Source organism: Ischnura elegans, chromosome 9, assembly GCF_921293095.1.
Source record: "Ischnura elegans chromosome 9, ioIscEleg1.1, whole genome shotgun sequence".
NCBI classification, from domain to species: Eukaryota; Metazoa; Arthropoda; class Insecta; order Odonata; family Coenagrionidae; genus Ischnura; species Ischnura elegans.
The window spans coordinates 30566506-30582335 of NC_060254.1; the positions used below are offsets into that span (position 1 = coordinate 30566506).

The 15830-nt window shown below is 35.9% G+C and overlaps 2 protein-coding genes across 4 annotated transcripts in view; one reads left to right on the plus strand and one right to left on the minus strand.

Annotated features, from left to right (window-relative positions):
• Window positions 1–911: 911 nt before the first annotated feature.
• Window positions 912–14240, minus strand: LOC124165857 (ras-related protein Rab-43). 2 transcript variants are annotated; one of them, XR_006866343.1, is made up of 6 exons: window positions 13851–14240; window positions 13693–13777; window positions 13502–13600; window positions 7338–7495; window positions 5201–5398; window positions 912–1573 (listed from the first exon to the last, which is right to left on the minus strand). XR_006866343.1 is itself a non-coding variant. In XM_046543383.1 (5 exons), the coding sequence occupies exons 1-5, from the start codon at window positions 14058–14060 to the stop codon at window positions 5261–5263; spliced, it is 690 nt and encodes a 229-aa protein (XP_046399339.1). In that variant the 5' UTR covers window positions 14061–14240; the 3' UTR covers window positions 912–5260. The 2 variants fall into 2 exon arrangements, 1 of the variants encoding a protein (XP_046399339.1); XM_046543383.1 differs by having other exon boundaries at window positions 912–5398.
• A 56-nt stretch (window positions 14241–14296) lies between these two features.
• The window catches only part of LOC124165859, a 49082-nt gene continuing 47548 nt past the window's right edge, over window positions 14297–15830 (plus strand). Inside the window, exons 1-4 of one of the 2 annotated variants that reach the window (XM_046543384.1) lie at window positions 14297–14461; window positions 15120–15359; window positions 15467–15599; window positions 15682–15791. In XM_046543384.1, coding sequence (XP_046399340.1) covers window positions 15145–15359; window positions 15467–15599; window positions 15682–15791 — 458 coding nt within the window. In that variant the 5' untranslated portion in view covers window positions 14297–14461; window positions 15120–15144. Of the gene's footprint in view, window positions 14462–14533; window positions 15360–15466; window positions 15600–15681; window positions 15792–15830 lie in introns of those variants that run through there. The other variant, XM_046543385.1, reaches the window with a different exon arrangement.

Sequence of the window (15830 nt, forward strand, 5' to 3'; positions counted from 1 at the left end):
AAAAAAACCGTATGACAACGCTTACTGACCCATCCTACTCACCAGATCTCTTACCTTGTGATTTCTTTTTGATCCCCAAGATGAAAAGGGTGATGAATGGGAAACGTTTTAATGACATTCTGGAGGTGAAAATGAAATCGAAAGGAGCTATGCAGGCCAAACGACTAATACCAAAGGTGTTTTGCGTAGAGGAAAAAATGATTGAACCAATGCATCAATGAAGAGTACTTCAAAGGTGATGTTTGTAACTAAAAAAAAATCTATTCAGAATTTTTTAAAAGTTTCGTCTGTTCATTTTTTGGTCCTCCCTTGTACTTATTTTCCAAAAGTAGTGGGAGGGGAAGGATTAGAAGGAAGAAATATCACATTCCAATATATAATATAGGTCATAGGACCTATAAGTGGCATTAATCAGATGATATGTATTAGTGGGTTGGTAGAAAATTGTAAATTCCTGTTTGTTATTTGAAGTGGATATATGTATGTACTTAAGTTAGGAAAATTTCAAGTCCACCTGATTCCATTTCCATAGTAAAATTAATATGTGGGTGTAATGAATTTAAAAAAGTTAAAAAATTGTTGAATTGCTGGTGGCTGCCTGTCCAACAGCATAAAACATGTTCATGTATCCATAACAGTAAAATACACTTGATACTAGGGGAACTTTAGAATTTAATAGCTTATTCTCAAAATGGTCCAAAAAATTCCCAATAAAAGTGGAGAAAACAGTGATTTCATAGGTAGTCCTTCTCGAGCATAAAATTGTTAATCGAATAAAAATTAATTTTGTTTTGTGCAAATACTCATAAGTATTATAAGTTCATCTCTGACTAAGTTAGTAGCAGAATCAGAAGTTAACAGAGGAAGATCTGACTGAGGGTTGATACTTGATGGGGTATGTAAAAAAATGGTTTTACAACAGAATATATTTTATTTCACAATATGTATATTACATGCACACCATGGTAGGCTCATGAGGTATGCAAGGCCAAAAATATTTTTGTTATAAATGTTAGTTAGAAAAAATAAATCATATAAAAATTACTGATAGAATATGTAATGAATTGGACTTCTTAGTCCAAATTCATCAAGGCACTTCAGTAATGTGAGAAATTTAATATCATTGCATCGAGATTTCTAGCAGGTCAATAAAAAACCTTGTCCATGGGATATAAACATAATTTTCAGACAAATACTATAACATTAATATCATTATTAACTTAGACAAAATCATTTTTTCTATAGGTGATGGCTCACAAGGTCCGTGATTAATAATACATATAAAGAACATACCTATACATTGCACACAAGAACAATGACTTGTTTAACACATACAGGAGACTGGATGATTAAAAAAAGTGTGAACAGTAAAAGATATAAATTGACCATGGTAAGAGCACTTTTAGGTAAAAATATTGCAACAAGCAGTTACTCTTTCGTGCATTTCTGGGCCCCTACCAGCCAAGTTTGAAGAGAACTACAGCACATGTTTTTGTTGTGGTAGCAGCATTGAAATAACTTTCCCCTTCATTTTCTGAGATGGTATGTATTAAGACATTCAAAGTCAGAGGACCTACATATTGAGTCAGAGGTCGTAGACATAGAGTAAATATATTAAAACATTTATTCCTTTGAACGGGGCCATCATATGATAAATCCATGATTTACACTTGTGTTTGAATTTTTAATTTATATTAATCATAAAAAATTAAGAGCTATTAGGGAGAACTTAGGTAACTGCTTCCAACAGCTTAGATATAACTTGAGAACATTATGTTAATCATGGCAAACATGTAAACATTAAATAAACACTTCCCTGTTTTGGAGATTCAATGGAAAGGTGACAGAAACTTATTCCATTTTCAACAATAAGGATACACATTTTTTTTGCAAATTATACCACTGTTTAGCTACAATTTACCTTAAAAAACTTTCAGTCAAGTTGGCTCCAAAAAACTTGTAATATCGCTTTCCCAATGCTTACTGACAATCATACTATGCAAAAATTCCCTCATCATTTAAACCACCCTTTGCTGATAGTCTGGGCAACTGAGCTTTGCACAAACTTTCAGGGATGTCTTGGCAGATATTTCTGTCTAGGCCTCATACATGACCAGTTTACCATGTGTGCTGCACTCACTTCTTTATGAAGTTGGAAGTCAAACACTATAGACATTTGCAGGAGTCTACGGTCATCTACAATAGCATACTTGGGAGTCATACACTGGTACTACTACCTCGTTAGTCCATAGACACCCCCAATCCTTATTTTCTTTGAGAATGGTCTTGATTAATTGAAAATCACTCCCAGACACCCATAGTCTACTCTCTTCAGTTTAAAGGTTTTGAAATTTTGTAAAATATCCCACATGGATCACAGGTATAGTATATGAAAGCAAATGTTTCATGCATATTATGGAAATTTAGACTTAGCTATTCTCCACCACTGAGCTTTTGCCTCATCCAGACAATGCCTGGGTCGATGCGTTGAATATTGCCACATATGTTTTAAGTAACCACTGAACCTGCAGAGTATTTGATATGAAAGTTAGGCACTTGTTCACCCTTTGAAGAAACAGCTGCCATGATCGTATTTGCAACGATTCCCAGACAAGGTAACTCATCATAATATTGTGCATTTCTTGATTAAATTTTTACGAATGGTAACCACCAAAACCTTCCACATTTGTGGATAATAGTGGTGGAACAGATAATTCTGCTCTTATTCCCATCTTGTCAATATCACCTAAATGGGACAAATAGAAGTAAAGTGGTTGTGGTAAATTGAACTCATTATAAAAGGTTGCTTTCCTGAGATGTACTAGCTTAATTACCCTGCTTGGCTTTTATACCAATGCATCACAACCAGATCAATGCTATGGCATAATCAGACAGTTATTCAATCAGGAGGAGATTCTCAATATCAGCAGAGTAGTTGTGATATTCCACTTCTCGGAATAATAGGAAATCTAAGGCAAAGTAAACGGCGAGAGCTGCCTAGCGCCCATCTTTAAAAACGTAAGAATAAAACTTTGTGTTATTCTCGAGGGAATGAGGTCTCTCTTTCCGCTGATCTAACCCCCCTGTTCCGAACCTGAGTTCGAGTCGGACACCCTCCTACAAGGGGGGATGGCACAACATAGTTAACAAATATTTCTGATGCCAGTGTGATGATTGTTCTGCCATTCACTTGGAATTTCATCCCCTTGCATTGATTGATTACAATACCTACTCCAAAGATTTCCATGGGTAGAATCTTTTTATCATTTTTGAGACAAGTTTGGTTGCTGCAAGTTTCTGGATTTATATTTCTACACTTTTCTCCAACTTGTATTAAAAGCCAATTTCAGCAGTTATTTTCTCCTGATATATTTACTAATGCCCAAAAACTGGAAAAAGAGGAAATAGAACCCTTGAAGATGGGATGATGAGGAAAGGATTATGAGAGAAATAGGAGAAGAGAGTGTTTTCAATCAGCATAAGTTCACTAAGAGTGCTGGAAGTCCACAACCTATTGCCCTATCTACAGTTACACATATCGCCTCACAAAACTATGAATGAACCTCAATTCTTGTAAATTAAAAACATATGCTAAACATGCAGTCCTTTTGACCACAAGAACCACAAAAAATACTAAAATAATAAATTTTGAGCAGGCAAAGGGCTCAATAATCAAGATTATTGCAGGCACAATTTTCACCAAGTATTCAAACAATCAATATGCACAAGTCATAAGAGCTTATAAGCTCTTACATTTCCAACGATTCTTTTCAAGGCCTTCCATGCTTATTTCTTGTCATCTGCTTTTCTCTAAACGTTAATTGCTTGGTTAAACACAGAATTAGCACCAAGAGTTGTACGTGTAATTTCATGCTAACACAGTAAATTACAACAATTTTAGAATATTAATGACCAAATTGCTAAAAATTTCCAAAATTCCAACCATATTGAATTAAGATTTACTTTTCTAATGGGTAGGACTCAAACTGGAGTTAATACTAGGCCTCTCATGGAATTAACCAGGTATACAGTAGTTCAATTTGAGTGAGCACTCAAAGACATCGTGAATGACACATCAACATTGATTGGGAAAACCAATGCAGAAAAAATACTAACTGTCCCTTTCCAAAATACATATGTTGTGAATTACGGAGTATTGTAGATAGAAAGGGATACAGTTAACACAAAAATACAATTCAACATCTACTTCAAACCAGGAAAAATCTAGAAACTTCAAAGACATCCTTATATGTATATGGATAAAAGGTAATACATATGTATTTAATATTGTCAGTAGTAACCATGGGCGCACTAAGGCCAAAACTATTCACTGATTTTACAGACAGATGTTACATTATGCTAACACAGGGCTTTTTTTTAAAGTGGAAACCTGGTGGAAAGGCATTCAATCGCCTTTTATAGCTTTCAGAATTTTACTAATTATGTATTAGTTATTCATAAGATCTGGCAGGCACTAATGAGTTCCTTATTGTGCCTTCTATTTTAATTGAACGAAATTCATGGTTTGCTATATTTTAAATATTTTTAGATTGAACTAAAATTTTAAATTACTTTCTTTCCACATTTTAATATCAATGCAAATATGTCACGAATGTAGTTGAACTGCGTGCAGTAAGAGAAACTTCCTACAGGGGGCGCCACGTATATTAATTTCGCCTGCTTGCACACTTTATGCAATTGCAAAAAGTTAGGAAGTAGTTAGGAAGGGATGATAGGATAGGATTGCGAGAGGACGGGAGGGTAAGAGTGACTGATAGTCAGGCTACTCTACCGTAGAAGTAATTGCACAGTTTCCAATCATTTAATCGTTGGAGTGAATTACTTCATATACATCATTCCTGTAACAGTTAAATGCTTCAAAAAGTGATATTTAAATTAGCACTCAAATTTCCTACAACAATAAGTATGTTCACCGAGATATGGGGTAAACAGCAAGAATTTTCAGATTATAAGCTAAATTCTTGCATTATTCATGGATTCCTTAGACAGGTTGATAAGTATGCACCATTGTTTCACTGCATTCTGTTAAAAAAATGCCCTGTGCCCACATAAAACTAATACAAATATAACACTAACACAGCCACACTGATGCAAATATCTAGGGTGGTACAGTTTGATAACATTTAAATTATGTAGTTAAAAATAGATATTTCCATTTAATCAGCAACTCTCTTCTCACCTATAATGTCACCAATTACTGGATGGGCAACGTCTTTGCCAAAATGAAGTAATGGTGATATCATCTTCTTTGAAATAACTGTCCACCAGTACAGCTTCCACCATAACTGCAGCCACCAACAGCTTTCCCCTCCCCGAGATTTACAACTCCTTCCCTATCAGTCCCATGACTGTACAGGTTACTGCCATCATTCCTCCTCTATAAGAAATACAAAGGCATTATTATTTCTCCCTCTATCACTAGATCTTGCATCTCAATCAAAATGGTTCATGATCATAGACACTATAGCTACTAAAGGAGTCATAAAGAGCTAATTCACAATTATTAAAAAAGTTGAAAATAAATGTGTTCATACTTTTCAGTGTTTCAGTTTGTCAACTACATCTTGAGCTATCCCTGGCGATAAGTTGATGGCCTAAACCCCATTCCAGATAAGTTTATGATGTCAGGAACTCATGCCTATAGTGTAACCATGCCAATGCTTCTCCTTGATCTTTTGCATGGTCTTCATGTGATTCGGTGTTTTTTATTCTAGAAATAACTTTACAACTGTTTCATTTTATGGCTTAGGGTAAGGATTATTAGAGGGGGGTTGAGGTCACTACATATTTTGGTCTCAACATATCTTGCGCATGGTATTATGTCACATGACTTGCAAACGATTAACATATGCTATACTATTGCAGAGCATTTGGGTGCTGAGAAAAATCATTCGAGGGAAGAAGACAATCAGAGAACTTCATAGGTGGGTAAAGTTAAAAATATTCTATTTCATTGTGATAAATGCCTAATTTTTCCTCACGAGCACATTGATGACTAAATAGAACTTCGTCACACGATACTATGAGGATACACATGTTTACTGAGGAGGGTGCTAAATTAGACTCTTGTCATTACAATCCACCTTGTCACAAAGTTCTCATTTATAAGAAGCAAATCGTTGGTCATGACGAAAATGCTAATCCAATCTATAATAAAAGACGCGTTATTAAGAAACCTTTGTTCATACAAATCTCAGTCCCGTTCCTGGTGGTTACAAAAAGAACTTTATTAAAAAGTTCCATGGATAAGCAACGGCATTTAGGTTTATAAACTATGCTATGCTATAATATTTGCACTACGCATAAGTCCTCCTCGTGCACTATGCCCAAAAGCGTCAATTATGGTTCTTTCTTCAGTATCCATTGATATTTTCTTTCGAAGCTAAGGTCTTCCCAATACAATCCATGTGCGAGCTGGAATCTTCCGTTTGATTTTGGAGAAAAGGAAAGCTTAGAGGGGGGAGGCTAGTGCTGACTGGAGGGGGATAGCGGATCTTGGGAAATGCGCTTATGTTACTATACCAGAGCATTGAGCTTCTCCCTATGGTAGTTTCATCTCATGGGGAAGATTCAAACTATGTGCCTGTGGTTATTAGCCATAAATGACACATTGGATGTATTTCTTCTCATTTTCGTCAAACGATGGATGCGGGAAAATTATTCGTCGGGACCGCTATTATTTGACGCTAGTGTTTGAGCTATGATTTACTATTCAAATTCGATATTCGAGTTTGAGATATCTGGTATTCGACCCATTTCTAATTTTTAATGATTCTTTGTTTTAATGTTATTTTTAATTACGGGTTTTGATCATGTTACTGATGCAAATGATTTCATTAAATTTGAAATAAAAAGTTGATTTTAAAATGTATTTGGTACATATGTACCTATTTATTTATATATTCCTCAAGTGAAATAGATGAATGACATTTAATAGGCTTTGTGCAATTCTAGTATAAATACTAGAATTCTAGTAGAAATACTAATATCTCAATTTTCGAAAACCTCAAATTTGAGGTATTCGCAAATTGAGATATTTGAGTATTCAAGCTATGATTTACTATTCGAGTTCGAGAAATCTGCTATTCAACCTATCTCTAAAAATGAGTGTTGAATACACAGTGGTACATGCTTAGGGATATAATCAGATAATTAGTCACAATTGGAGGTGAAGAAAATAATATCTAGTCCTGAGTGATGTGTGGTTTACTCACGAAGAGAAATAAAAGAATTAGTTCACTAAAGGTCGACAGAATTAAGTGTGTGATCACATAATTTTGGCTTTTTCTAAAATTGAATATCCTTGATCAAAATACCTTCAATTCTGTAGCAAGGCACATAAAGGCTTCATCAATATTTGTATTTTCTTTAGCAGATGTTTCCATGACTGCCATAATTTCCGGAATGTATTCACACATTGCTTCTGCTTCAGCAAACTCAACCTCTCTGAGGGTTTGAAGATCGCACTTGTTGCCTACAAATAAGCACAAATATGATTAGATTCAGAACAAAAATCATAACAGGAACACATTTTCATGATAGATTTTACCACATAGGTAATAATTTTCCTATCTTCAGTCAAAGTCAGTTCGCAATGGAAAATTGGAAAAAAGAAAAAACAATGACATTTCTAGAGCAAATGTAATCATAGGCAAGAAATTTCTAACTTATACTTTTATATAAAAATTGAATGGTGTCCGTCTGTCTGGGACTTAAACACTCAAAAAATAATGACAGATTGAAAATAAATTTGGGAATTGAGGAAATAAAAATTGTAATTAACAAAAGAAGAATTAAGGTAGATAGAAGACATAATAAACAGGTAAGCAGAGGGTTACATGAAGTTTGATGGAAAAAGTAGGCAAATTCAATATATATGTATATGAATATGCAATAGTGCTCCCATTTGGGTAAGCCGTTTTTGCATTTTCCATTACGTAGCTGTGATGTATTGGTGTGTTTTGTTTATTGAATTGTTATGGGTTGTCATGGAGTGTGATCGAGAGAATAAAGACCGTTCTTAAAAGTGGCTCCTTATATTAATGTGCAGACATTACATTTGGCGACGAGGAAGCACGAATTCACATAATTACGGTCAACAGCGGAAGGGCGTAGCCGTGATTGAGCGTGATCGTGATAGTAAAAGTACCAAGTTCGAGTGCAGGAAGATAGATTTTTTGGTGACGGCGAAATGGCGGGACTCATCGGCTCAATGAATGCATTTGACGCGGCTGAAGAGACGTGGTCTTCGTATATTGAGCGTTTAGAACTATTTTTTGATGCAAACGACATTAAGGACGAGAAAAAAGTGCCTACCTTGTTAACAGTAATTGGGCATAAAACTTACAATTTAGTAAAAAATTTGTGTGCACCAGATAAGCCGGCAACTAAGACATTTGAACAATTAGTGCAGCTAGTAACAACGCACTTAAGTCCAAAGCCATCATTTATTTCGGAGCGTTATAAATTTAGTTTACGGAGCCAGCGGGAGCACGAGTCAATTTCCGATTATGTGGTACAGTTAAAGGAACTTTCAATGTTTTGTGAATTTAGAAATAATCTGTCGGATTATTTGAGAGATAGACTGGTCAGCGGTATCCGTAATGACGCAATTAAGAGGCGGCTGCTGGGGGAAACAGACCTTACTTTTGAAAAGGCAGTAACGATAGCTACCAACATGGAGATGGCTGACCACGATGCAGCGACGTTGATGGCGCGAGGGAATCCACAAACAAGTCAACTTAACTACAACGCCAGGCGGAAGGGTTTGGCGACGACGTCGGCGGCTATGGGGACAACGCATCGCAGTGGCAGCTGTTCTCACGTGAACCGGCAACAACAACGTCCCACAAACCAAAGGAGGGAGGACACAACTAGGAGGGAGGAGAGAGTGTCTAGTGATGTAAAGTGTTATTGTTGTGGAAAGTCAGGCCATAGGGCCAATATGTGTAAATTCAAGTCATACAAGTGCTATAAGTGTGGCAAAGTAGGCCACTTGTCACAGGTTTGTCGAAGTCAAGATAGGGGTGTGTCAAATACAAAGCCTAATAATTTTAGTACTAAGCCATCTAATCACTATTGTGAACCCTGTGATTCTAATGATTGTATGCTAAACAAGCCTACTACTGACGATTCCAAGCAAAATAAGCCAACTAATGATTATATATATGATTTAACTAATCTATTTAATGTAAGTAAAACTAATGAAGTTGATGAAACCAATGATAGGGTAAGGCCTATTATGGTAAAATTGCAAGTTGAAGATAAGCTTTTGTATTTTGAAGTAGATAGTGGTGCTTGTGTCAGTGTCATAAATGAACAATGTTATCAAGACAATTTTACTTCAGTAAAGTTACTAAGTACCAATTTGGTATTAAGCTCATATACAAGCCAGCCTATCAAACCATTAGGGAAATTGAGCGTAATGGTAAAATATAGAAATATATGTAAACAGTTATCCTTATATGTAATAGCTAAGGGAGCAAATCCTTTAATGGGCAGAGACTGGATCCGTGATCTTGGGTTGGTAATTAAAATACCTAGTGGGGTTAGTAATATTATTATGAGCACTAACTCAGAGCATAGTAGGGATGTATGTAGTATAATAGATGCAGAATTTAAAATAGTTAATAGTTTATATCAAAAGTTTCCTGAGGTGTTTACTGATAAATTAGGCTGTTATAAGGGTGAGCCAGCTAGGTTAGTTTTAAAAGGTAATGTTGTGCCTAGATTTCTGAAGCCTAGGCCGATACCTTTCTCCCTGAAAAACAAGGTAGAGGCTGAGATAGATAGATTGGTAAGGGAAGGTATTTTGTCACCTGTGAGTGATAGTGAATGGGGAAGTCCCATTGTTCCAATAGTAAAAAAAACCGGGGAATTACGTTTGTGTGCAGATTTCAGGGTTTCTTCACTAAATGATTCGCTAATCATCAATAGACATCCAATACCTAGGATTGAAGATCTTTTTAATACGTTACAAAAAGGTAGAACTTTCTCCAAAATGGACCTTTCCCAAGCTTATCAGCAGATATGCTTAGATGACCAATCAAAGAAATTGTGTACTATAAGTACTACAAAAGGGCTATTTATGTACAATAGAGTTCCCTATGGAGTGGCCTCTGCACCAGGTATTTTTCAGAAAATAATGGAAACCATTCTCGCTGGTATTCCAGGAGTTGTTTGTTTCCTTGATGACATTTTGATTACTGGGGAAAATAATGATGTTCACAAGGAAAGGTTATATGAAGTTTGCAATAGATTAAAAGTGAGTGGTCTCAGTGTGAGTAAAAAGAAGTGTGAATTTTTCCGCAAGTCAATTGAGTACTTGGGTTATGTTTTGAGTGAGGATGGCCTAAGTACATCGCCATCTAAAATAAGCGCTATTGAAAAGGCGCCTACTCCCACTGATGTTTCACAATTAAAGGCATTTTTAGGTATGGTTAATTATTATGGAAAATATGTGCCTCATTTATCTACTATTGCAGCACCTTTGTATAGTTTGTTGAGGAAAGATAGTGTTTTTGAGTGGTCAATCTCATGTGAACAAGCATTCAAGCTAATCAAGAATAAATTAGTTTCAGCTCCAATATTGGCACATTATGACCCTAACCTACCGGTAAGATTAGCTACTGATAGTTCTAGCTATGGTTTAGGCTGTGTATTAAGTCAGTTACAGAAGGATGGTTCTGAGAAACCAATTTGTTATGCATCAAGGACCTTATCAAAGGCTGAAATGGGGTACAGTGTCATAGACAAGGAGGCTTTAGGTATTATTTATGGTGTGCGAAAGTTTAATCAATATTTGTATGGTAGAAAGTTTACTTTAATAACTGATCACAAACCATTGATATCTATTTTTGGATCAAAGAAAGGTTTACCTGCTTATGCAGCAAGCAGACTTCAGCGCTATGCGCTGTTCTTAACGAATTATGACTTTGATATTAAATATGTTAAATCACAGGATAATGCAAACGCCGATTGCTTATCTAGATTGCCTTTGAATGTAAAAGAATTTCAGTTTGAGTCAGAGGATGTAAATTATGTAGGTACTTATTTGCAATTTATTCAAGAGAATGACATACCAGTTGATTTTAATAACGTTATAGAGGAAACAAAAAGGGATGTTTTGTTAAGGAAAGTGTACAACTATGTATTGTATGGTTGGCCAAATAACCACTCAAATATGGACAATGAATTAAAACCGTATTTCCAGCGGCAAGGTGAATTAGCTATTGAAAATGGTATTATTGTTTGGGGGCATAGGATAGTTGTACCTCATAGTTTACGTAAGCCATTATTAACTGAGTTGCATTGCGGACACCTTGGCATTGTTAAGATGAAAGCCATGGCTCGTTCGTATTTTTGGTGGCCAGGTTTAGACTCAGACATTGAGAATTTAGCCAACAGTTGTCCACCTTGCTTGTCTGTGAGGCAGAACCCTAAAAAGTGTAACCTACATGTGTGGGAGTATCCCAAGAGTGTGTGGGAACGTTTACATATTGATTTCTTAGAGCCTGTAAGTAACAAACTATATCTTGTTATAGTAGATGCTCATAGTAAATGGTTGGAGGTGGAAGAGGTAAGCTCAACATCAGCTAATCAGACTATTACAAAATTAAGTGCTTTGTTTGCAAGGTTTGGTTTACCGCAACAAATAGTTTCAGATAATGGTCCACCCTTCAATTCTGGTGAATTTAAGGATTTTCTAAGATGCAATGGCATTAAGCATACCTTATCGCCACCTTACCATCCAGCTACAAATGGTCAAGCAGAAAATTCTGTGAAGAATGTAAAAAAGCGTGTTAACCTAGCTTTAAGTAGTAATGACAATGTAAATATGGCTTTATATAAATTTCTACTTGTTTATAGAAATTCGGTACATTTAACAACTAATGAAACGCCAGCTATGTTAATGTTTGGGCGACCAATCAGAACAAGGTTAGATCTCATTAGACCTAATCTTCAAAGTTATGTATACAATAAACAGAGTAAGCAAGTTGCAAATTATGGGGGTTGTAAGACGAGAATGTTATCTGAGGGTCAACCTGTAGTTGTACGGGATTTCAGAGGCAGAAATAAATGGATAGGAGCAGTAATTGTTAAGAGACTGAGTGCAGTATCATACTTGGTGAAATTAAAGAATGATGTCATTTGGAAACGTCATATCGATCAAATTATAGACCTAAATAGTGAGCCTCTCATGCCTTCAATTGTACCTGATAAGGTGATTCCACCGGAACAATTATTGTTGCCTAGAGTGACAGACGACAGGCTGTCGAAGGAGGGGGGGTCACCTCTGCAGAGCACACCATCTCAACAGTACAGTCCCAAGAATACACCGCCTCATCATTCTAGCAGTGAATACGCTAGGCTGAAGTCTGATATGCCTCAGCATGACGTCACTTCACCTAACTTAACTTCACGGCAATTAGTTAAATCTGATAGTCCAAAACAGAGAATAGAGAGGCGTTACCCTGTGCGAGAGCGCAGGCAGGTGGAAAGGTTAAACTTGTAAGCATTATATATTATTTGATGTTCATGCTTGTTAATTTGAATTTGATTGTTATTGTGCATTGTATGCTTTATGTATGTTATTCATTATGATTGTTTGTTTCTGTCGATTTCTATGTTACAAGGTATTATTATTTTTTTTGTGCATTGGGAAGAATATTGTTTTTGTGTAGTAGTTCAGGTTTGCTGATGTTAAAGTTTTGTGGAGGTTGCTAAATTTGAATTTGTTATGAACGGTGGTCTTCGGAGTATGGGGGGAGGAGATGTGATGTATTGGTGTGTTTTGTTTATTGAATTGTTATGGGTTGTCATGGAGTGTGATCGAGAGAATAAAGACCGTTCTTAAAAGTGGCTCCTTATATTAATGTGCAGACATTACAGTAGCAAGAAATGTTATTATTGTCATCATTTAGCAGAAAATGATACGGCATTTGTTCATATACTTAAACATGCTCCTTCTTCCTTTCATTTCACATAGAATCTCGTCCATATACAAAAGGGTACCCATGCAAGTTAATCATAAAATTCATGAAGAAACAGTATCAAGAAAACGGAGTATGATTCATAATAATGCATAAAAATGTGGGCATGAATCTAACACAATAGCAGTCTGTTGTTAAGAGCTCAACATCATATGCGTGCTAGCTGAAAAAATATACATACATAATCAGACTCATGCAAATTATAAGCATAGTAAATCTCGCTAGAGCTTCAATCATAAATGTACTAACAAAAGGTGTCATGGTATTATAAAATGCAATCGCAATAGAAGGCTCTAATCTATAATTGTGAACAACTAATGAACGGGTATTTGAGGTGTTAAGGAGAATATATAAGTGCATCTGAGAACATGATATGAAAAAATAAACGATGAGCATAGCTGTATTAGAAGGATTCTATTCATCCAGACGCGTTCTCTAACATTTCAAATAATTCATAAAAAATGGAATAAAAATGGGATAATTCTTACCAATCAGAATTGTTAACGCATTGGAAGCTGTGTATTTCCTCACTTCTTCAATCCACCTTTGCAAACTTAAAAACGAAGATCTATTGGTGATATCGTAGACTATAGAAAGAGTATAAATTCACAGCGTTACTTTAAGGGTGACGTACACGAGTGCTTTACCACAGGATAATAGCAAAATTTACGTTACATACCGATTATTACTCCATTGGCAGATCTGTAATAACTCTGCGTGATGGTTCTGAATCTTTCTTGACCAGCAGTATCCCAAATTTGTAACTAAGAGAAGTTTCATTACATCTCTTGCACAGGTTAGTGGTAAAAATTTCAGCATTTACAAAAATAACCTTACCTTCACTCTTTTCCCATCAACTATGACTGTCTTCATTGAAAAATCAACACCAATAGTATTACCATGGCTTTCTACAAAAGTCCCAGACTTAAATCTTCTAACGACCCATGTTTTACCAGTTCCACATTCTCCGATCAAGACTATTTTGAATAAATAATCAAAACTGTCATCACCAGCATTAAATGAACTCGAGCTGAGAGCGGACGTCATGACTTCTTGATTACTCAGTTGATGTTCTTTAGATGCAGCCAGTACGGGCAAATAAAGTACATTCACTCTGATGACACACTATACATTACTATGATTATTTTTCTCACGCCATACATAACTACAAATATTTTGATTATTTATTTCCTGTAGAATTTGACATGCGCCGCAGATCTTCAATTGGCTCCAGCGCCAGCGGCCCAGCGGGAGCTCTTTCAGTCATTACGCTTTGCCTCTGTTTCAAGTTGTGTTCAGTTTTCAAACTATTTGGGGGAATTTTTCCATGTAAATCTAGCGATGGTATTGTGAACGGTTATGAAAATGTCGTCGAGTTCGACCGTGCGTGAGTTCATTCATAGCTGAAGAAATCGCATTTACTTTTATGTTGAAGTTTTTTTCCAGAAGTGAGTGTTATTGCTGTTAAAACACCTACTGTGTTGCAACACTTGACCATAGGCGCTGGTTATGTCGTTATTTCTCGCATTTGCTTTTTGAAATTATTGGTTTTTACAAAAAAATCGAGTGTTTGTTATGTTTCTCTGAGGATGCCAGAAATCTTAGCCTTCATGAATGAACTAGTAGAGGCTGACGTGGCCTTCTTAATACTCCTGACATTGGGTTGAAACAATTCTAACTTTATGAGTTATTGAAAAGTGAAACCCTGAAGGTGGCTGATGGACTGGCGGATTTCCCATTGAGTAACAATTTCTGAGGGTCATTTTTACGATTATCCCTGACTAAATCTCACTGATATCTCTAATACCCTAATGTGAAATGTATGTCGTGAATTCTTGAAAACCCGTTATTTGAAATTTAAGGATGTAACGTCTTGTTTTCATAATAGGATTACACTTGCCCTTTTTAAGTTAAGCCATGAACCCCTAAAAAAGACGAGAGATAGTTGCCTAACCACTGCTGTAGTTCTAGGATGTATTCATTGTGTTCATAAGTTATTCATTGGTCGTAGAACTGTCCGATGCCCATACTAAAAGGATGCACAGCAAGAGGAAATCTCCATTGAAAGTAATGTATAATAATTTACATGAAATTGCCATCTCGTAGGTGATCTCTGTATATCTCAAGGAAAATGGATACAGACCAAGGTAGTGAGTTGGATTCCGAAGATGAGATTAATAAGGGCGGACAGTGGAATGATTTTGATTGTGACACTGATGAATCATTTACTCTAAACTTGAAAGTATACGAGAATGAAGTGTACAAAGATGATTCCTCGACAACTGACTTAGTTATCGCATCTAATGAGCATGCCCCTGAAATTTGCGATGGGGGAAGAAAAAAGAGGTATGTGCAAAATGCCTTATGCAAATGTAATGGAATTAATAATCTTTTCCGTTATTAAATCTGTTATATCCTCGAACTTATGCCTGTTCATTTACTTGAAAATTTAGGAATACTGGAATTAGTTTTTGTGATGAAATTCCTGTGGTATTCGAAGAAATGGAAGATGAAATTGAAAGACAGTTAGATGCAAAGGCTGCTAAGTCCAACTTGAGCGTGATAAATGTAAAAAATATATTGAAGGTGAGTGTGTTAATGGGAATTATTCTTGAAAATGAGTTTGATATTGATGATTTTAATGCTGGTTTTTATTAATTGCTTCTAGAGTGTAATCACAAATGAAGATGTAATGGCAATGGTTCGGCACTCAATGCTGAATGAGGATGACGGTAGCTGGCTGACATATGAGCCTAAATTAACAAGATCTAAGGCTAAGTCAGTTTCTGTATTGATATGTTGTAACTTGTGGGGGTT